The 21934-nt window shown below is 51.0% G+C and overlaps 2 protein-coding genes across 2 annotated transcripts in view; one reads left to right on the top strand and one right to left on the bottom strand.

Annotated features, from left to right (window-relative positions):
• fzd3a (frizzled class receptor 3a) overlaps positions 1-3331 on the top strand; it is a 17779-nt gene extending 14448 nt beyond the window's left edge. Inside the window, exons 6-8 of the mRNA XM_076016802.1 lie at positions 356-504; positions 1547-1822; positions 2003-3331. Coding sequence (XP_075872917.1) covers positions 356-504; positions 1547-1822; positions 2003-2249 — 672 coding nt within the window. The 3' untranslated portion in view covers positions 2250-3331. The remainder of the gene's footprint in view (positions 1-355; positions 505-1546; positions 1823-2002) is intronic.
• Positions 3332-5440: 2109 nt separating this feature from the next.
• kif26bb (kinesin family member 26Bb) lies at positions 5441-21749 on the bottom strand. The gene is made up of 12 exons (XM_076016801.1): positions 20940-21749; positions 20342-20692; positions 18056-18490; positions 14948-15072; positions 14691-14862; positions 12188-12400; positions 11724-11817; positions 10383-10657; positions 9852-10029; positions 9580-9718; positions 9285-9444; positions 5441-9197 (listed from the first exon to the last, which is right to left on the bottom strand). The coding sequence occupies exons 1-12, from the start codon at positions 20991-20993 to the stop codon at positions 6045-6047; spliced, it is 5349 nt and encodes a 1782-aa protein (XP_075872916.1). The 5' UTR covers positions 20994-21749; the 3' UTR covers positions 5441-6044.
• Positions 21750-21934: the final 185 nt, after the last annotated feature.

The raw sequence follows: 21934 nt of genomic DNA, 5'->3' as shown, positions 1-21934 counted from the left end.
AACACAAGGTGGCAGTGTGCGTGAAGTAAAGATGATTTTGTGATGCAGAAACAAAAGAGAAGAGAGGCATCATGGGAAGTTGTGCGCTGTGGCTGTTTGTCCTCCTCCTCCTCCTCCTCCTCCTCTTCCTCCCACACGCACACACACCACTGCCTCAGGCTCCACACTGTGTGGGCGTCCACAGCCTCACTCACCAAACATGTATCGACTTTTGCTCTGTTTCCTTTCTTAACACACATCTCCAACAATAAACTCATGCCCTGTGTGTGTGTGTGTGTGTGTGTGTGTGTGTGTGTGTGTGTGTGTGTGTGTGTGTGTGTGTGTGTGTGTGTGTGTGTGTGTGTGTGTGTTGCAGGTGGAGAGCACCAGCCGGCCCGACCTGGCCCTCTTCCTCGTCAAGTACCTGATGATGCTGATCGTGGGGATCCCCTCGGTCTTCTGGGTGGGCAGCAAGAAGACCTGCTTCGAGTGGGCCAGCTTCTTCCACGGCAAGAGGCGCAAAGAGTATGTGTGCGCACACACACACACACACACACAAACACCAGCGCCACCATATGGCTGTTTAAAGCCACAGCAAGACCATAGTCAGACGTCTGTCGCTCAATTTATACTTTATTGCCAACTAATAGTAAATCCCATCAAATAAAGGCTGAATAAATAATAGGGATGCACCAATACCACTTTTTTACTGAACAAGTAGAGGACGAATACTTGCATTTCAGTACTCACCGACGCTGATACCGAGTACTAGTACCGAGCAGCCATTACACGTAATAGAATCACTTTGAATGTATTGTTTTATTTGCTGTATTTAGTTTTCCACAGGTGTTTCTAGAACATGGGGCAGCTGTCACAAATCCAACAAAATTGTCAAGACATACATATACGACTGGTATCGGCGTCGCGGTATCGCCACGTGTTTCACAAGTACGAGCAAAGTACTCAACCCCGGTATCGATACCGATATTCAATAAAGGTGTTGGTGCCGATAATGGTATCAGTACTGATACCTGATAATGGTATCGGTGCTGATACCCGATAATGGTATTGGTACCGATACCTGATAATGGTATCGCTATCAATGCCCATACCCAAAGGTATCAGTGCTGATACCCGATAATGGTATCAGTACCGATACCTGATAATGGTATCGGTGCATTCCTATTGATTCAATAATAAAATCAAGCTGTGGAACCTCTCAGCTGCTCAGTCAGCTGGTTTAGCTCCGCCCCTCTCAGTCGCACCGCACAGGAAATCAAACACTGCCTGCCTGTGTGAGTGTGTATGTAGAAGAGTGTGTGTCTGAACACGCACCCCCCCCCCTTCTCCACACTCACTCTGTCCCTCCCGCCTCCAAAATCTCGTGCAGAGCATTAACCCCGCCCTCTCCCACCGTCTGCTCCACCCGCTCCACCCTCCTCCCCCTCCTCCCCCTCTCCCTCCGGCCCACCGCCTTCCCCCTGTCGCTCCCCACCCTGCTGCGCCTCTCCCTGCCCTCCCTGCCCTCCCTGCCCACCTCCCCCACCTCGCCCTCCACCCACTGCAGCGTCATGGTGGACGGCAGCCGCCAGGTGCTGCAGGAGCCTGACTTCTCCCAGCTGCTGCTGCTGCGGGACGCCGGCGCCCCCGTGGTCAGGAAGTCGCGGGGTACGTCCACGCAGGGCACCTCCACCCGCGCCTCCTCCACCCACCTGGCTGCGCTGGACGAGCCGCTCAGCGGAGGCAGCAGCGGCGGCAGCAGCCGCTCCGCCTCCGCCCACAGCGCCAAGCAGTCCAAGACCAGCAGCTTCCACGGCAGCCTGCAGCGCTCCAGGGACGGCAGGTGGGTGGAGTTTAATATAGTTGCTGTAGTATACTATATATATGTATATATATATATATATATATGTTAAAGTTAATGTCAAATTAAATCTTTTGATCTCAAATCTTTCCCTGGGATTTTCTGTCATTGTTTGTCATCATCCCTCAATGATGTGTGTGTGTGTGGTGGCGCCCCCTGCAGGTACACGGCCTCCAGTTGGCGTGCGACGGAGGAGCGGCCGCCCTACGGCAGCCTGCCCCGCCTGCACTGCAGCGCCGGCCGGCTGGACGGCCTGTCGCGCCACGGCTCCGCCCAGCGGCTGGAGAGCCAATCGCGGCACGGCAGCGTGCGGGACCTGACCGGCACCACCCAGGGGGTCCCGGGGGTCCTGGGGGTCCCGGGGAACGGGATCCACCGGGTCCTGGAGGAGGATGGAACCACGGCCTGAAGGAAGGAAGGAAGGAAGGAAGGAAGGAAGGATGGTTGACTTTTTAAACTTTTTTTAAAGTTTTTTTTTTCGTAGTTTTTTCGAAGAATGTGAGGAGCCAAATGAGGAGGAGCGAGTTTGGACCGATGCCTTAACACGTCCTCTCAGCTTTACTCCGACTCCAGCTGATCCCAAATCTGAACCTTTTTTTTATTATTCGTTTACAAACACACGATGAACGCGGCATCGACTCTCCTGATTGGAGGAGGCGGCCGACGCCAGGCTCCGCCCACAGCCGGTCGGAGCGAATCGCCGCCGACGCTGAAACTCTGCACTGGACTTTATTTGAATTTTTACTTGAACTGAACTGAACGGGTCACTATTGTCCTCTCTTTCCTGCTGTGAACACTGAAAGGAAACTGGTCACGTTTCTTCCGCCGGGAGAAACGAGTTTCTTACTATTATTATATTTTAAAAAAAAAATCTACAAAAAAGCAAAAATATAGTGAAGTAATGGAGAGAACATAAACTGTAATGAAGCCTTTTTAAAAAGCTTTTTTTATACCGAGGTACTTTGTTGCAATGGTGTATATAGTAAGATTTTAAAAAGAAAACTGGAAGAGGTTTTTTTGTTTGTTTTTTGAAGGATGTAAAGGGTTTAAAGGGACAGGATGAGATCACCTACTGTGATGTTCTGCTCGCCACTGTGTTGATGGAGGCTGGTGATGTTTTATAACCCATTCTGTGACCCACCTGGAGTTCCACCAACTTAGCGGCGAATAGAAAATGGTGAAGTTTTCAATTTCGGGGGCAAACTCTCCCTTTAAAAGAGGAAACTACGAGCTGAATCCAAACTCCTGCCTTATGTTCACGACAAAACATGAGATGTTTATAACAGCTGAAAATAGACGGTACCGGCCCGGCGTTTAGTCTGACTCCTGTAGTTTGTTTGTCCTTGTCCTCAGAATGTGTCCTTACTTGTAGAGCTGCTGTTGTAAGAAAAAAAAAAAACAAAAAAAAAAAACGTCCTCCCCCTAGTGGCAGAAGGTGTGTATAGGTACAAATGCTGAACTACTGTTGTTTTTAATAAAAGGTTGTTTTTTTTCTAACGGAGGTGTCATGTGTCGTGTCTGTCGTTGCCCTTCACAGTGAAACCTCTCTGAGCCGCTGTGTTCGTCTATACAATACTGCCACCTACTGACAAAACCGCTGTAATGCACCCGCTCCGACCACTTGATGAAAACGCAGCAAACTCACTGCTTTCTTGCCTCTCAGAGGACTTTCTGCTGCACATTGGGTTAAAACCCAGACTCATTTCAACCTCTATGCACACACATGCACACAAACACACACACACACACACACACACACACACACACAGCCACACACTGTGTGCTTTCCTGGTTTCCACTGTGTGAAAGCTGAGTGAACAACACTGTAAACACAACATCAAGGCGTCCCCGGGGAGTTAAAACCCCCATCTGGGCCGGAGGCTGCTGAGCTGAATGGAATGGATCCCGAATCACACGAACGTCATCATCATCACAGACGCACAAACAAACGCACACGTAACCTAACGGGAGGCCAAAAAACATGCATAATAAACATCAACACGTGTTTTTCTGCTCCCCTCGACATTTGTTTTGCGTCCAGAGGTCGTCTTTGTCCTCGGCTGTGGCATTGACCCATTTCCCCACCGCCCACCCCCACCCGTGAGGTCATTAAAATTGTATTAAAGTTGCCCGAGACTGGTGGAGGTGGAGGAGGAGAGGGAGGGAGCAGGGCGAGGGGGGAGGGGGAAGGGTCTCATGAGGCCAGACGGCTCATTACGTCAGCACATGCAACACATTTGGGGATTGTTCTCCGGGCGGCTCTAGAAAGGCAGCGGCGGCGGCGGCGGCGGTGGAGGAATCCTGAGTCTAATGGTGCTCGCTGAGCTACTTGCTATCAATAATTCTGCCTCCAGTCTAATGTGGTACATGAAAGACCAGTGGCTGGCTGGCTGCTTGGCTGCTTGGCTGCTCAGCCTCACAATACACACACACACACACACACACACAGAGTCTTTGTTTGGGGCCCCCATGTTAGTTTGGCATCCTACAAAAAAAAAAAAATGGCCCAGTGGTTTTTATTCGCTTCCCCCATCCAGACAAACTCTCCATGCTTCACCTTCAGCCTGCAACACAAGCTGCACTTTTAAATATGCAACGGATTACTTTGTCCAATTAAAACACATTGCCCTATAAAATGTATGAAAAGCACGTGTAAACAAAGCGATATGCCTCATAGTCAGTATTCAGGCTTTTTTTTTTGTCTGTTATTTTAAGAAGTGGAAGCTCAAAGTGCCTTTTCCCAACATATTAAAACACAGTTTGTCAACGCGGTTAATTGTAAAAACATACAAACAAACAACAAAACTATATTTCCATATAGTTATAAGGCCGCAAATGGAGCTTGTGCATCTCCAGGGCGGCCGATGCCGAGCGCTAGCGCCACCACTCATCCACATTAGGCACATTTGTTTGATAAATGGAGGCTGGTGTCTCCACATGGCCGTCTGCTCTGAGGTGGAGTCCTGGTAACTTGTTTCCCTGAAGGCGAATCGCTGCCCAGCCAGTACATTAAATCAGCCAGGTCACAGTTCCTGTCGCTGAATCTGCACTTTCTATTAGAGCATGCGGCTCACGTCAGAATCACGATGAGACGCTTAAGATGGCAAAAAAAAAAAAAAAAAAGAAGGAATTAGAGCAGTTAGGGAACCACTTGGGGATTTTTAAGAGTCTCGATCCATTTCGATGTGTTTCTCGTCTATGCAGTCATCGTTATCAGCCAAAACATGCTTCATTTCGCCCTGCAGCCATTAGCCTGTGCCGCCACGAGCTTCATTTATTAAAGATGAGACCTACACAATTAAGCTTTCAGTGTCTGCGATGAAAGTAGGTCTGACTAAATATTCCAGATGCGTGTCATCTCCTATTATTGTCACATGAATATGTTGCTGGCTATATTGACAAACCCAGAAATGATGAGAGGTGTAGAGTCATTTACAAAACCCACTGGGCTGCATCTCGTCAGTGACCCAAGCCCAGTTTAAACCTAAACACTTTGAGTTCTTTGCATTTGTTTTTGTTTTTTTGTTTTTTTCCCCCACCAAATTAAAAATGTTCACTTTCATTTTCAGCAAATCAACTGAACAAATTGACTCCACAGTGCAGATTTTATTTCATTTATTTATCTTTCTTCATTTTGAACATTTGACCACAAATACTTAAAAAAATCACCATGAAATAAAACTTCATGTTTTCGACAATTTTACAACTTAATTAAAACTGATTGCCATTGAACTAATGAGCCGCTGCAGGAGAAGCACCGTGGGCTCAGCTACACCAACGGGTAAAAGACTTTCAAAATAAAAGTATTACAAAAGTGCCACAACAATTGCTGTGGTTTGCAACTTTTTTTTCCACTGTTGGCCTTTAAGTCCCAATGTGTAACATTTAAAGGGATTGTTTTTTTTTTTTTAAATCATTGCATCATTATATGTTTACATAAGAAATGGTACAAAAGTCAAAGAAGCGATGGCTTTCATTAAAATATTCCAGGTGAGTGTCACGGTGAAGGAAATGAAAACAGGTGAGAGATTTAACGAGCTAGTAAGCTACTCGAGTGTGGGGTCAAAAGGCTCAACATGCATCCATTAGTACTTTACACTCTATCAAGATTACACCGCAAGACTAACACATAACACCGACAGCACGCTCGGGGAAAATGGGCTTCGGTTTTTTCCTGAAGAGCGAAGAGTCCTTTGACCTCTGCTCATAAAAAGCCCATTGTTCCGGGTTTTTTGCCCGCGTTGCCTCTTCGGCGGGACGAGCGGCCGCTGCGAGCCACGCCGAGGAGAGAGCCACTCCTGTCGCTGATGGAGTCCCTGGTGGAGGCGCCGCTCACTGTGGCCTCGCTTTCCCGCACCATGCTGTCGTACCCGCTGCTCACCGCGCTGTTCCTGCCTGAGAAATACAGCGACGTCTTTCCCATCGCCGGCGGCAAGTCCCCGCTCAACACGCTGGTGGTGTCGCTGGCGTGCCCACTCAGGTGATCGGGCGTGCGCGGTGCCGTCACCCTGCTGTACGGCGAGGGAAGTGCGCTTTGCATTTGGTCGGGGTCTCCCGAAGGGGGGCTGGCAGTTCTTTCCCTGAGGAGGTCTGAGAACCGGCCGTTGACAAAGCCCTGGATGGCCGACTTTGTGGACGAGCAGGTGGAGCTCTGGCTGGGCGTTCGGCTGATGGAGCGGAAGGAGCGCGGCGGGGACGAGGAGAGGAAGGAGGACATCCGCTCAAAGCTCACCGTCTTGCCGTCCGGCGAGAGGCTGGCGCTGCGGTTGACGGACTGCCGCAGGCTCTTGTGCGGGAGGCTGAGGTTCTTGATGCTGGAGGCGGACAGCCGACGCACCTTGGGGCCGGCCATCTTCAGCTTGCCCACCGCAGACAGTTTGGAATGGGAATACCTGCCGGACTGACCGACATGGTCCTCTGGGGGAAAGAAGTGACGGCTGTGGTCTGAACGGGGATTCTTCCTGGGACTCCTGCTCGTCCTCGGCAGGGTATAATCTCTGTCACTGTGTCCCCTGTACCCTCCCTTGCAAGCACCCTCGGCACTACCCTTGGAGCTCCCCTTTGAGCTCATGGAGGTGCTGCTGCTATCCCTATCCATGTTTAGGTAGTCTCTGGGGCTCCTGCCCAAGGAATTGCTCCTGGTTACCAGATGTTCCAGTTTGGCCCCAAAGTGCCTGCCGCCATCCTCTGCGGGTGACAGCGTCAGTCGCTCTCGCGAATGGTCCCCTCTTCGATTTGACGTCTCGAGCAAACATTCAACGCTCTTTCTGGGAGGAGCACAACTGAAAGCACGCTGCTTGTGCTCTGCCCCGTGTTTCCGAGGGGCGGAGACGTGGAGGTTTTCTCGCAAGTGCTTTCCCTGCTTCCTCTTCAGAGTTACATCTGGGCTGCACGGCGTGGATGATATCACCCCCCGCGGGACTCGCCGCTCTTCTGCCGGGTAACCACCGCGGTAGCTCTCGGGATGGATGGCGTTTTGCCAACCTCGGGGCAAACTACCTGAGGTGATGAAAGGAGGAGAGGCTGTTTCTTGGCAACCAGGTGTTAGACCGATTCTCTTGGGGTCACAGCCCACACGCCTTGAACAGATTTCTACTGGCTCGGAGCCCCTCGGAGGGTTTGTGGAAAAAACCTGCTCCCTTTCTCTAGGGTGGCTCTTCTCAGCACATCTTGGTCTCTTGCCAGTGCCTTTGTTGTCTGCTGTTTTGTCACACCAACTCGAATCTTTGGAATGTTTTGGGTCACGGCACGTTTGGCTCAACGATGAGTCGGTCCCTTGACAAGACAAGGTCGCTTTGACAAGATTCTTCTCTGGAATTTTATTTATTTCCGTAGATTTGACCAGATGACCCCTGTTGAGTTCAAACTGAGCACCAGGAGGAGTTTCATTGTCCTTTGTACCCCCCATCTCACAGTCTGTATCTGCATTGATCAGCATCGGATTTATAAAAGAAGGCAAGAATCGCTTTTCCCTCCTGAATTGACCCTGTGGTGTTTTAGTTTTGGTCTCGTCCATCTGACCACGACGTGTATCAGCATTAGAGGAATCGATCGCTGCAGATTCATTTGAAACATTGCTGATTATCCTGATTGGCTGAGAGCTGCCAGAGCCTTGGGCACTGATCTGTGCGGCTGTGGCATCTCTGATACAAATAATATTTCCTCCTGTCCGGGCCCGGTTTAGGGCGCCACTGATGGTGACCTCCTCCACCATGGAGAAGACAAGTTCATCGTGACCTTTCAGGTCCAGTGGCTGTTGAACAGTCACTGTGATAGTGGCTTTCATCTCCTTTAAGTCTTCCATGGGATGATCAGGCAAGGTATTTCCCAGGATGACATTGGTAGTCAAGGAGCGTGAGGAGGAGCAGGAGGAGGGGGGAGACATGGGGGAGCTCTTGCCAACAGGTGAGGTCCTTTTGTCTGCCTTGAACCAATCAGCTGCCTCGGGACTTCCCTGCTTAACTGCAGGCTGATGGCTCAGTGGACCTTTTGCAGCCGCTTCCTGAGAATCAACACCAAAACCCTGAGAATTTTGAAAATCCTTTGACTTGGGAGCCCCATTTCTGGCCTGGTCTGGTCGGCATGTCCTCTTCAGACTTTGGTTGAGCAGTTCCTCACCAGAACTGGTTGCGCTGCACTCCTCACAGTCATACAGACCAGAATCCTCTCTCTGGAAACTGTCTCCGGGGACGGCGCCATCTGTTTGCTTCTCTGCGACGGAGCTTTTACCGCTGCCCGTCCCCTGATTCAGTGACGTCTGCCGGGTTTCGGATGGCTTCGCGTCTGTCTGTCTGTCTGCCTGTTTCTGCTGCTGTGATTTTTCTCCAACACTGGTAACAGGAGGCAACGTTGAGGAAGATTTGAGCACTTCCATAATTTCACTTCCGTCAATACAGCCCAGACGCTCCTGGAGTTCTGCAAACGTGTCACATTTCAGGCAGTCCCTCACCGGCCCTTTTACATCACTTTTCAACACGTCCGTATTCCCCGCCGCCGTCTCCTCACTCTTCCTCGTCCCTTGCACTTGAGGGATCCTCAGAAGCTCCTGAAGGAGGGCCGTGAACTCCGGGTCCTCCATGTCAGCCTTGTTGGGATGCAGAGACGGTATGATTGGCACAAACTCGGGCTGTGCAAGCCTCGGGGCCGTTCTGGACTGCACCAGGCCCTGCGTGTCCAGCTGGATGACGGTGTCACAAGACTGGTCGCTGCCGGAGCGCTCTTCGCCACGCAGCCGGAAGTTGGGCACGTCGACGTCCACTTCTTCGGTGGAGTGGAACGCTCGCAGGGACAAGGGCTGGAATCCCCTGCGGTAGTCTTTGGTCAGGCTTCTCGCGGACGGAGAGCAAGAGGTGGACTGCTGTCGGGTGAGAATGAATGACGCTCGATAAACGGTCGGTGTGTCGCTGCAAAAGACAATTGCTGTTTGGAAGGTGCAGACCAGTACCTTTGTTCTCCTCTGAGTCCGGCGGATGCGAGACGCCAGTTGGATGGTCGATAGGGTCTCTTGAATGTGCGCGAGGGATTCATTGACCTGGGCGAGCACCGTGGTGTGGCAATTAACATGGCCCAAGGAGTCCTGAAGCAGCATGCTTAACTTGCTCCCCCTGTGAAAGAAGCAAATACCCAAATAATTGTTGTTGTTGTTGTGAGGGTTATTTTTTCAACCTTCAAACTTCATATTTTTCCAATCATTCATGCCACACTCTCCTCAGTACAGCGTGCAAAACACGATGACTCACTTGTTTGGGGCGGTTTTGTTTCCGCTGAGCAACGACACGACTGCAGGTCCCAGTTCAGAGTACGGAGGCTTGCTCTTGCTTATTCCTCTAACACCACTACACACGTCTATCATAGTCAACTTTGTTGGGCCGCGCACGCCTGCAGACAGAGATCAGAGAGGCAAGCGTAAGGGACAAAGGCAGTGGATGTGGCCCCACTTCAATCCACCGTAAATGAGTGAACGGGGGAGGAATGATTCGAGCCGACTCGCGGGTGAATAATTGATCACAACCTTTGCCGATGGTGCTGCTCTCCGTTCGAGGGGGCTGGATGTGGAGGGTGAAGAACATGACGGAGCTGTCGGAGAGGTACGTGATGAAGTCGTTGTGTCGGCGGGCTGCGACGGCAGCGTCCAGGAGGGAGGCGGCGCGCTCGGCGGTGGGAGCCTTCACCCGGTTGTGGTTTCGCAGCTGGCAGGAGAGGCAGAGGTCATTTGTAGCAAGCTAAGCTGCATTTGAATTGTAAATCTCTCTCCCTCTCTCTCTCTCTCTCTCTCTCTCTCTCTGTCTCTTTCTCTCTCTCTCTCCCTCTCCTGTGTAAATTTGATTAAGGAATTGGAAAGCTCGTTAGGGTCCAGCTAGGGTGGCGGCACGTTAACCTAATGCAGTAAGATGCATGAGGCTCAGGTATCAGGGTTTGTTGACCCTACAACAGCAAAGGATTGCAAAACCTGGACATAACTTAGCTTCCAAAATAGTGATTGTCTGACTTGAACTTGTCGGACAAATCTACAGGCCCCAAACACTTTTTCCACCTGTAATACCTGGATCCCGTAGACGGGGTCCTCCTGGATTTTGATGTGAGCTTTGGGGCTGTCCTGGACGCTGCTACCAAACGATGGGGCCACTTCCCCCAGCAGGTCCCTCAGCGTGTCCTCCTCGCCACAGCACAACTCCACGGCAGACACCGACACGGTCAGATCGGTCCAGGTCTTCTCCCGCCGCCGCTCAATGGCACTGTACAGCCAGGAGATAGCGCAGGGGATCAAGCCGAGCTTCTGGATGCCGTCGGCGCTTCCCACCATGCTGGACCAGGAGCCTGGAGCCGACAATTGGGATGGAGGATTAGAAAGAAATGTGCAATTTCAGCCAGGGAGAGTTCCTCAAAACCTCAAAAAAAGACATTTTTACGGGTGGATCATCTTCTCCAACGTCAAGCACTTCTCAAAATTCTTTGCTGTCGTAAAAAGATGCTCGAATCCATTTCTGGGGCCTACACGGTGGTAGTGAGCCTGTTTTACCTTCTCCTGCCTTATTTGGACCTCAAATTGAATGAGCGTAGGAAGAATTGGTTTGGTACTCAAATTAAAGGTCGAGCCGCCCAGCGTTACTCAGAAGGAACGGCCTCTCGACGGGAGATTGATGTCCTCTGGCTGCGGGCCACGTGTACTTTGTATGGGCCGGCTAATTCAATCAGATTTACGGAGAGTGGCGTCATGTGAAAACAGCAGCAGCAGCTCCAAGGAGAGCCTGTCCTTACGCTGCGTGTGTGTGTGTGTGTGTGTGTGTGTGTGTGTGTGTGTATGTGTGTGTGTGTGTGCGGCGCGCGTGTGTGTGTGTGACACAAATCTATTAAACCCCCCCTCCTCCCACCGCTCTAAGTGCAGGGTTCCATCCCTTTAATAGCAACTATTACAGCGCTTTCCATCCACAGGCCTCTTGGCTCTGTTGTTTTTTTAGCTGAATAAATAAAATAGAGATTTGCCTTCCTTCTTTTTGCATCCGCCAGACGTTTCTAACAGGAAGAGAGCTTTTAAGAAAATCAAGCGCGTGCGTTGCATGCACTGGTTTATATTTAGAGAGTAACAGGTGAGAGATGAGGTTGAGAACGTGAAAGGTGAAACGGTGGTGAATGTGGTGGCCACTGTTTTTAAAAAAAAGGGAAGGCGGTAACGCAAATGGAGAGCGAATGAGAGCGACAGGGGGGTTTAAGGAAAGCTGAGCGATGGCAGGAGTGAGGCGGCGACGCAGGAGGAGGAGGAAGGTTTGGGGGAGGTGAGAGGGGGAGGGTGTGGGGGGATGCGGGGAGAGGATAAAAGCGTCCCACTCCTCCCCATCTTCGGATCTTAACCCGTGGCCTCCCCACGGTGGGCGATATTACTCACCCACGTCAGCGCAGCCCAGGCCCAGGACGCAGCCGTCGCTGCCGCTCAGCGCACAGCGGATGACGTCAGCCAAGACTCCCGCACACACTTCGGCCTGCACGGTGGGGGGGGGAGAACAAAGAGAGAGCGAGCGGCTTATGATTCATGCGAAAAACGGGCATCGGACGGATTAAGGGGGTGGGGAGGGGGCGGGGAGGGGAAGGAGTTGAAGCAAAGGAGGAATGGATACTGGCTCCCCTGGGCCCAGATACTGTAAGCAGATCTTGGCACAGCTTGATGGAACTGATGAAGTGTGTATTTGTGGCGGCTGTCCAGCCGCTATCAGTTTTCAGGTCATCAGACTGCGAGACGATCCAACCATGTTGGGAAGTCTCGGGATTGATGTCCCCGCATTTGCAATCCGCACGCACGCGTGCGAGGGAGCGAGCGCCACGTAAAAAAAAAAAACATCAGCAGGGCCGAACCTGGCTGGACTCCGGAGGGAAGGCGGCGTCCACGTTGAAGGTCCTGAAGAGGTTCTTTCCGTCGCGGTCCAGCGTCATCGTCGACATACGCGGTTGGCCTCTGCCGATGGGTTCCATCACGGTCACTCTTTTCCTGGAGCGGTCCACGCGGAGAACAGGTGGTTGGCCCCGGCCCTCTGGCAGCGGCGGGTTCACCCTCAGCACGACTCTGACCTGCACGGCCGAGGAGATGCAGATGGAGGCTGGATGTGACGGCTGACCTTTGAAATGTAGCGTACTGAGGCGGAGCGCGGCGCGGTACATTTGAAAATCATCATCATCATCATCATCATCATCATCATCATCAAGTACATGATCGACACCGTCGAGTCTGCAACCGGTCGCTCCTCGGCGCTCAAGCGGGACCGGACTTCTTCGGTCTCTGCTTTCGTCAAAGTTTTCTCTCAAGAATCTAAGAGCAAAGTCCAGCTGCCTTCCACTCGAGCGCTAATGGATGCTAGCAGACCAAGCTAGCACTGTGTCAGCAGAAGTCCACTACTACAGGCTGCCGGTAGAGTAAGCGCCACTACTTCTGGACACAACCTCCCCCCCAACCCGCACTGGATTTTTCAAACTCCTCCGAGACAGTTCTATTATTTATCAAACACATGAAGGATACCGCCGATGTGTGTGCGTCTGTGTGTGTGTGTGTGTGTGTGTGTGTGTGTGTGTGTAAGTGACTGGAGGACGACTGCGACGTCGGCTGAGGATGTGCTGAACTCCGTTGAGGGCGTTCCAGACCAAAACAATGTTCGCTGATGAAACAGGAAAGAGTTGCAATGGTCTGACAAAGACCTGCACGTCACACTTGTTAACATCAAGTGTACAAAAAAAACCCTTGAGGAAGCGCACACAAACCTCTGGCCGTTCATCGTCGTAGACGTCGAAATGAACGTTGCTGCAGCCGTGTGCACGCGAGAGCTTTGGCAAGAAATCAACAGGCGTGTTTGAGGCAACGCTGGGAAAACTACCAGGAGCAGAGCGGCGACTGTCAGGAAGGACGAGGTTGGGGAACTGGGATGGGATTCCTTCTCTCTTCTGCTCGGCTGTGCAACAAACCACCCCCCCCCCCCCCCATCTGCGTGTCGTTTAATGTTTAATGTGATCATCGCACGTGTAATCCAATCAGTGCACGTAGCCGTACGTGCGCCCACACAGCTGCATGACTATGCAGACCCTCCTGCTTTTCTGCCCCCCCCCGCCCCCCCCCTTTCCACGTGTCGTGACATTAATTGCCTAATGCACTTCTTTACAGGAAGCCAGCGGGATCGTGGGGGTCTTTAATGTCCTCCATTGAATTATCCCAGACTCCCGACGCCACTTAGCAGGATTCGCACGTCTGACTCCAATCTTTACGCTCGCACCAGACAGGAAGCTTACAGAGAGGCAAACTCAAGGTTGTGGCCGTGCGCACGGTGATGCTGGCTTTAACAATGAGGTCCTCCTGATTTTGTCCACGACTGCAACACGCCACGATGACATCATTGACGGCAAAAAGCCATTTTCTCTCTGCTTCGTGTTTCATTTTTGCCTCTTTTCGACTTGCTAATTTGCGCTTCTAATGCAAAGAAGTGGCTCCCTAACGCCTATTGAACACCTGTCGAACTCAATTGAAGAGGGCTGAATTATTCAAGAGGCCCATTTCCAAAAAAAAAAAAAAAAAACAACCAAAAAAATCCACGGCTGCACTCACGTGCACACATAAATCTGGCAGACAAAAGAAGAGCGGCTAGCAAGCAGGTGCGGCGTCTATCGATGCCCCAAATCTGTAACTCTAGACCCGAACCCAGGAGCCCATCCATCCATCCGTCCATCTGAGGCGAGGGGGCGGTGGAGGTGGAGGAGGACGAGGAGGAGGAGGAGGGCACTTCAGCCATATTGATCTCTTCATATTTTCCCAAAGGAAGCAAGGCCAAGCCATAGGGGAGGAGCAAGACGGAGACATTAGCCCCACATTACGGCCTATCACGAAGTAAAAGGGTGGGGTTTGATATAGGATCTCCTCCAAATTGACCGTGATCTCTTTACAAGCGCCGAGATGTCCGGGAGAAACACTTCCAAGGCGGTGGACGTGAGCGGAATGCCGAGCGTCAAAGTGCGAGCAATGTGTTTACGTGCAGCACCGCTCGCACGATGTTGCAAAAGGGCTTTTTTTTAAAGGACGCTGGACCTGAGGGTCTGTTAACCTGGCTCTCTGGATGCAACGCTTCCTAAAGCTTTTGGTTTTACCTCACCCAAGTGTTAAAGAGCCCATAAAAAAAAAGAAGCATTTGGCGAGAGGAAGCAGAGCCTGGAGATCGGACGCCTGGAGCTCTGCTATTTCTCATTGGGGGAAAAAAATTCTCGACAGGTTTTTGTGCTTAAAAAAAACATCCAAATTGTAAGAATTTCAAAACATCTCCACGCATCATCTGATGATCTGGTGGAATTTCGGGGGCCATTGCAGCAGCAGCAGCAGCAGCACCTTGCCAAGGTTGGGCGAGTCTTTGGTCCTGGTGGCAGCTTGGAGCAGGCAGGGGGGGACGGCCGGCGGGTTCTTCTGGATCAGCTCCCTGAAGCAGGTGGAGGGATGGGCGGGAGCCGGATCCGAAGCCTGGCCCTTCTTTCTGGACGTCAGGTTGAGCTTCTCGGCAGCTCTGCGGGAGGAAGAAAGACCGAATGCGTGAGAAGTCATTTTTTTTTTCCACACACGCCCATGGTTTTTGATCGGTGGCTGTTTACCTGGCCAGGAGGGACATGGCAGCCGTGTTGGCGATGTTCACCACCCGGGACAAAGGAGGGATCTTGGAGCTGGCTTGCACAACAGCGCCGGCGTCGGCGCGGCACAGGGCGGCATCATCTGCAGGCTGCCCAGCGAGAAAGCTCATTATAAAAACTCCAAATCAGTAATTGCACTCCTGCACCCACTCCAAAAGGGGCTATTATCACGGGAATTACCCTGGGGACGGGTGTGGGCTGCGCCTGCCTAACTGGGGCAGCCGTAACCGACGGTCGGGACTCGGTTAACTGTACACACACACAAACACACACACACAACGCGCACACACGCACGGATTACAGCTCTGGCTTCCTGTACGCCGAGTGTGAGGAATGATTTGTGACGGCTATCGCAAATTTTGAAAACATGAGTCAGAGTTGAGGAGGCGCAGTGGAACGCACCGCACGGTCAGCGCCTCGGACAAACATGCGAGAACCAAAAAAAAAAAAAAGACAAATGCAATGCCAACTCAGCCGGTACATTTTAAACCCCTGGGGTTAATATCAAATATTCATCTGGTAGAGAGCCCACAGAAAGCAATTGGAAGCAGTCCTTTTCGTCTAATCATGTCAGGAAGTTAACCAATCAGTGTCTGCTAGCGTAGCCCGTGTGGAGGCAACCCGCCTGGCACCTGGCACTTCCGTTAGCATTTTTGAGGCAGACAGAAAAAAAAAAAAATATACTATCCAGCTTTGCTATGACTGCCGCTACTGTAGCATCCATGCTAATCTTCTTAGCAGCAGCACGGCTCACGGATGCTTCCTGTTTGTCTTCTTTATCTCCCTTCCGGTAAATTGGTTTCCTGCTTGTCCCACAACTGGAAAGGGAGACTGAGCGGCAGCGGAGCATTTAGGAACAACCAAACACTCCAGATAGAAGTTTGATAAGATGAAGCCTTTTCTGTGTCGTCCGCGGACTCCACAGGAATCTCTTCAGCTCGGCTCGCAGTCGTTTCCCCGCTCTCATTTCTTTATCTCCACCCAGGGTTCTGAGGGCATCTAGCAAACATGGTTAGCTGCTTCTGATTTCGCTTCAACTGAAAGCTGATGCCGACTGATTGTGGAATTCTGAGAATGCCATCTTGCAGGTTGCAAAGATGGCATTTGACGAGGAGGATGTCGAAGTTGAAATGCGAGCCATTGAGCCGTCCCGTGGAGCCTCTGCTTGCGCAACGTATTCATTATATTTGTGTGTTTTTGTTTTTGCACGCACGCAAGCATGCAGCTTTGCTGCAGGCCTCTCCGGATCTGTGTCTCATCAGGGTCTCGGCTGTTTGTTTTTTTTTAGGGTTGAGGGGAGGGGGGGGGCGAGATAACAACGTTAGCCGCATCTTTGCTTTTTCTTTTAACAACGTCTGACCATAAACTGGCAATTAGTGCCGTATGAGGGCTTCGCTAGCTCATGGCTTGGAGAGATGACGGGGGGGGGGGGGGGCGTACAAAGACAAGGCTAAGTTAATATATGTGGCTAATATGGATAATGTCCAGGGTTAGCGTTGCAGCTCCGGCCGCCCCGCCTCCTGTCCTCCTCTTGACTCACATCTTCTGTCGCGAACCCTTTGTGTCTTCACTTCCTCTCTTCCTTCTGCTCTAATTTCTCCAGGATTCGCTCATCTGCGTTATTTTATTAACCATCATTCTCTTCCTCCTTAGTTCTTCCGCCCTGGACTGCAATTCTTTGAATCACTATTAAGCCGCGGGACTTCCTTTCGTCCGTTCCAAAACTCGAGCTCCTACTACTTTCTCTCTCTCTCTCTCTCTCTCTGTTTCTCTGTTCTTTGTCTTTTCGACTCGCTCTCATTTTACAGCTGATATCGATCTGCTCTCACACGGCACCGGCTCGGCTAATTCCTCGTACAGTTTGCTTTGAGTAAGATGTTTCACCATTGATTGGGCTCGTCGATGAAGAGTAATTGCCTCATTACATTTTTGCTCAGGCTGCTACGGGCCACCAGACAATTTTCCCTTTCAGCCGTGCCCCGGCCCATCAAGCCGCCTGTTCTCTTGCAATTACAACAACCGCAACTTCGCCGCAAGGAATTCGTAATCTTTTTCTTTAAAACAAAACAAAACAAAACAAAACAAAACAAAACAAAACAAAACAAAACAAAACAAAACAAAACAAAACAAAACAATAGCTCCTCTGTGAACGCAGAGCAGGTGTGACAAAAGCTCTTTTGACAGCTGTTGCTTGCAGATTTTTATCCGCGGGCTAATTAAACTCATGTTAGCTCCATGACTTTGGATGACAATGCAGTCTTTCGGCTGACTCGGGATTTTGTTTCCTCACGTTACGCTTCCATCGAACAGAGCGCTGCGAGGCCCTCAGACAACAAGTTGGCTTTGATGCATTTTCATTGAACTAAATTTTTTACAGTATTTTTCCTGGCAGAGTTGTAACAAGATTAGTGAGATGAGGGCTGGTTTGTTTTTCGTTTTTTTTTTTTAATTGCGTCTGGTGATTTTGGATAACGAACTTCCGAACTCTACCGCGAAGCTGCAAAGCTTTGGCTGAACTCAACAAACAGCTTCTCAGACACACTTTTCTGAGAGACGTTGCATTAAAAAGCCCAGTCAGTCTCTTAAATGTTTAAAGTGGAACAGAATCATTCAAAAAACCCAAAACCAAAAACAGAAGTCACAACATGATGTCTGACGTGTTAAAACACTCTCTCTACTTACAGGTTTATGGCCCTTTTACATGGGAGGGGGGGGGCTTCCATCACAGTAATGCATATTGCACCAGCCAACCCCTGTTAAATATGTCCACCCCCCCCCCCCCTATCGATCACGCATGCTTTTTTTGACTGGCCGACCTTTTATGACGAAGGTAAATCACGGCTCAATTCGGCTCCATTAGCGGAAGCACTTTCAAAGAAAGCCGCGGGATCTAAATAGATTCTGATGAAGCACAATGAATCAAACGCCTGGCTGACACCTGCACCCGTAAAAAGACTCACTTTACCCACATGGCTCATTAAAAATGGGGGGCGGGGGGGATCCTGTGGATGAGGGGGGGGGGTGGGTAGATGATGTTTGATTTAGTGGCAGGGGGAGAAGCTTTTAGGGTACCTGATGGCGGTGGTAGCCTGCGACTCCATCAGCGCAGGATTTAGAGGCCACCAGCTGCTGCTGCTCCTCCACCCAGCGGTCCATGCTGTGGCTGGGGAGCTTGGGGCCCCTCCGCCTCAGCGTTTGAGGCGTCCTCTGGGGGGTCCTGGGGCTGTGAGGGCTGTGCGAGCCGTGGGCGTGGCCCTCTGCCTCCCAGGCGGCTTGCTCTCCGCGGCCCGGCCCCAGCAGCGAGCCCAGGCCGAAGCTGGGCTCTGGCGGGGGCCTGGCCGGCGAGCCGCCCCTGCTCAGGGCCAAGTGCACGGCCTCCTGCTTCAGCTGGCCCTGGCTGACGCCGCAGGAGCCGCAGCGGCCCTGCTCCCTGTCCCGGGACTCGCCGCTGCAGCGGCTGTGGACGCGGAGGTTGTTGTGGAGAAACGCCGCGAGGTCGCTGGAGTCCTGCAGAACAGGCAAAATTCAAATCGCAGGGAGAATAATGAAAGGAAGCGATTAGGAACTGACGTTTGCCTGGCAGTGTTTGTGATGAGCGTCTGCCTCCTTCCGCCTGTTAAAATGGCATGAACAATCACTTAGCACATGCAAAGAGAGCCAAGGGAAGATATGGAAAAGCAATCCTGGCACTTAGTGGACTGATCACGGCCTATTGATTAACACTAGCTCCCCTCCCCCCCCTCCCTCCACCCCCTCCACCGCCATATTTAAGTCCACCAAACAAAAAAAAGGAAAAACCTGACTGTCTCTGCCAAAACGTTGCTGCTTTACATCTACTGTAGATAAGCAAAGGTCCTCACCACAACTACAGGGGAATTTACTCCACTCGATCATCGGAAAAGAGTTTCACGGTAACTTAGGAGGCCACTCGCTACCTTTTCTTTTGGGATTGAACAGTTTAGCCTCCTTCTATGCATCTGCGTCTCATTAAGCCAGAAGTGAAGCTGTCCCTCCACGCCGCTCCTCCGCCCTCCATGTCCCGCGAGTGGCCGGTGACCTACATTTCCCCTGCGGGATGCAGCGTGAGCGGCCGAGGGGAGTGAACGGGCAAAGTCTCGACCGCACTGCGAGAAGATGACGTGATGCAGCGGCGCAATGCTTTTATGAAGCAGCGCTCGGATCAATAAGAGCTGCCGGTGGCTGCTCGGCTTATCAGATGTCTGCCGCTGTAAAATCTCTGCAACCGCTGCATCACATGCTTCCTCTCATCCACACACCCCCCACTCATCCCCCCCCCCCCCCCCGACTCCCCTCTTAAAAAAATAAAATAAAAGCATGACGTGAGAGCTCTGCCCCATCCCACTGTGATGGAGGACCAAAATAAATAGTCTTTCCCTCAATGGACAGGGTCGTGGGGATGACACAAAGATGTTGGGGATGAAATATTCATGGCTGTTTGAAACCACTCGGGCAGCAGCGTTTGCCGCTTCGCCCTCAGTCGATTTAGAGTGCGCTCTGATGGATGCGGCTGGTGACAAACCTATACAGATGGACGGGGGCCAGAGGGGCCTCCCACAAGGCATCGCCGTATAAAGACCAGTGTGTGTGTGTGTGTGTGTGTCTGTCTGTCTGTCTATGTGTGTGTGTGTGTGTGTCAGTACACAAGTGTTAAAACAGGTGAACGCACGACGTTCGAGTCGGAGAGCAACCAAGAGGTGGTCTCAGCTTTTGCCAGTCAACTTTCATTTGTGAAAACAACAAACAGGCCGTCTACACACACACACACACACACAAAAAAAAAAAATCTCTTAAACGTCTGGTAGAAAAAAAATTGAATAAAAATAAATCTCATAAAGCCCAATAGTAATCCTGTAACATCTGGCCAACAATTTGAGAGCTTCTACAGTCAAAACAGACAATGAACAGAAAATATTAGCAAGCAGCCGTGATGTCATCATGCTTTCCTTTGCTTTTAAGGCAAAAGGTTGTGTTGTCAGTCTAATGTATTTATATTTTGAGTTATACTTAATGATTTGTGTTTCTGCACTGATTTTTTTTTTTTTTAACTCGTTTTCTCATTATTTATGTGAATATAATATGGCAAAAAAAAAAAAAAAAATACAAAAGAATTTGCGTCTGAAATCAATCCGCAGTGCAGTTGCACGTGTGGTCCTGCTTAAACTACAGTTTTATCACATATTATCAGTTATGGTGATTTTATACTATCACCATAACTCAACTGACTCTCTATGAGTGTGTTTCCAGTCCTCCAACACCAACCATTTCAACACTCCTCCTCTCTACACTTCGTGTGTTGCGCATCGAGGGCTCTCCGGCGCAGCGCCACGCTCCACTGACCTTGCACGAGAAGTGGTGGTGCACGGCCAGACTCAGCGCCTGCTTCTTAAGCGCAACCAGGGTGGCCGAGCACTTCTCGCAGCACGCAACTTTCCGATCCGCGGCTCTGCCGGAGCCCGGGCTGGCCGCCATGGCGGAGGAGGAGGAGGGGGAGCAGGAGGACGCGGCGCTCCTGAGGAGGCTCCCCGGGAGGGACTTGTACGCCGGGACGGAGTCCGGACCTCTCTGGCACATGTTCCGCTGCGGGTCGCCCCTGCTCGCCCGGCCGCCCTCCGGGGTGAGGCGCACCTCGGTGTGCGGGTCCCGCCAGTCCCTGCTGGACTCGCTGCGGTGCTGCTGCGCTCCTGCGCCCTGAAGGAAACACATTGGACAGATTGGATGGAAGGACGGATGGATGGATGGACGGATGGATGGATGGATGAGGGCATTTAGACGTTAACCCGCAACTGCAACCACACCCAAAACGTTTTCCACCCAACCCTCCTCACAGTCCCGCTGCGTTACTCACTTTTATGAAAAATCTGCAAAAAGAAACTCAAGATTATTTCCTCAACCGTGACTCGGATGCATCCACGGGGCGTAAAAGTGACTCACTCACCCAGTGCGATACCCTGGCAGGAAACCTCTCTCCTCTTCCAGTCACAGATGACATGACAACTTGTTAATATTTAAAAAGACATCCAAACAAAGGCAGGAGGCTGCACGTCCCTCAGTTCGCGCCACGGCTCCGCTTGTGAAAGGTGGTGATGAGGCGCAACTCATTGTAGGCTTCAAAGGCAGGAAAATGTGGGTCCAAAGTCGGAGGGAGAAGTGATGCTGCTGCCGCCTCGGAGCTGGAAGAGTGATAGTGGTGGTGGTGAGGAGAGCAGGAGGAGGTGGAGGAGGAGGAGGAGGAGGAGTGAGCGCCCCGAGGAGCGCTTCACGGTTTTTACTGGGCAATTTATCAGAGCGTCCTCAGGGAGGCGGTGTGGAGCAAAGTGTTGAAAGGCAGCATAAACACACGCGCACATCTTGTGTGGTTATTTTGATGCCTTTATTTCATCTATAAACAACAAGGGCACGTGTTATTGGGAGCGATTTTCTAAAATTGTACTGGAAAGACTGTTAAAAAAAAAAAAAAAAAGTTTGCAATAAAGCAGGTTTTACAAACAAGCAACCACACTAGTAACTCACAGCGTGGTATAACATGATGCGGTAAGGACAAAAATATCTTGTGCGCCGCAGTCACTTTCAACATTGTGGCTGACGCAGGCTCCCAGAACTGATTGTGTCATCAAGTTTCTTTTATTGGTGCAATTAGTCCGTCCATCAGCATTTATTTATTACACCAACCCAAACCAGGGAATTGCAGGGCATTCATTTAAATTTTTAAAAACCAATGACACAAAGACCAAGGCACCATCACACTGGAGAAGCACTCATTGTTATGACTGCATGGCGCGTGTTGATGGATATTTAACCTTTAAAAAATAACCTTTAAAATGTAATACCGGCAAAACACCAAACATCAAACTATAAAGTCTTTTTTTTATAATAGTGTGCAGACTTTCTTAAAGCTGTATTCTTCATTCAGAAGTTGAGGGGAGTGTTTTC

Source organism: Nelusetta ayraudi, unplaced genomic scaffold, assembly GCF_046127955.1.
Source record: "Nelusetta ayraudi isolate G7.1 ecotype Tasmania unplaced genomic scaffold, CSIRO-AGI_Nayr_v1 ptg000238l, whole genome shotgun sequence".
NCBI classification, from domain to species: Eukaryota; Metazoa; Chordata; class Actinopteri; order Tetraodontiformes; family Monacanthidae; genus Nelusetta; species Nelusetta ayraudi.
This window is presented reverse-complemented; position numbering and strand designations above follow the sequence as displayed.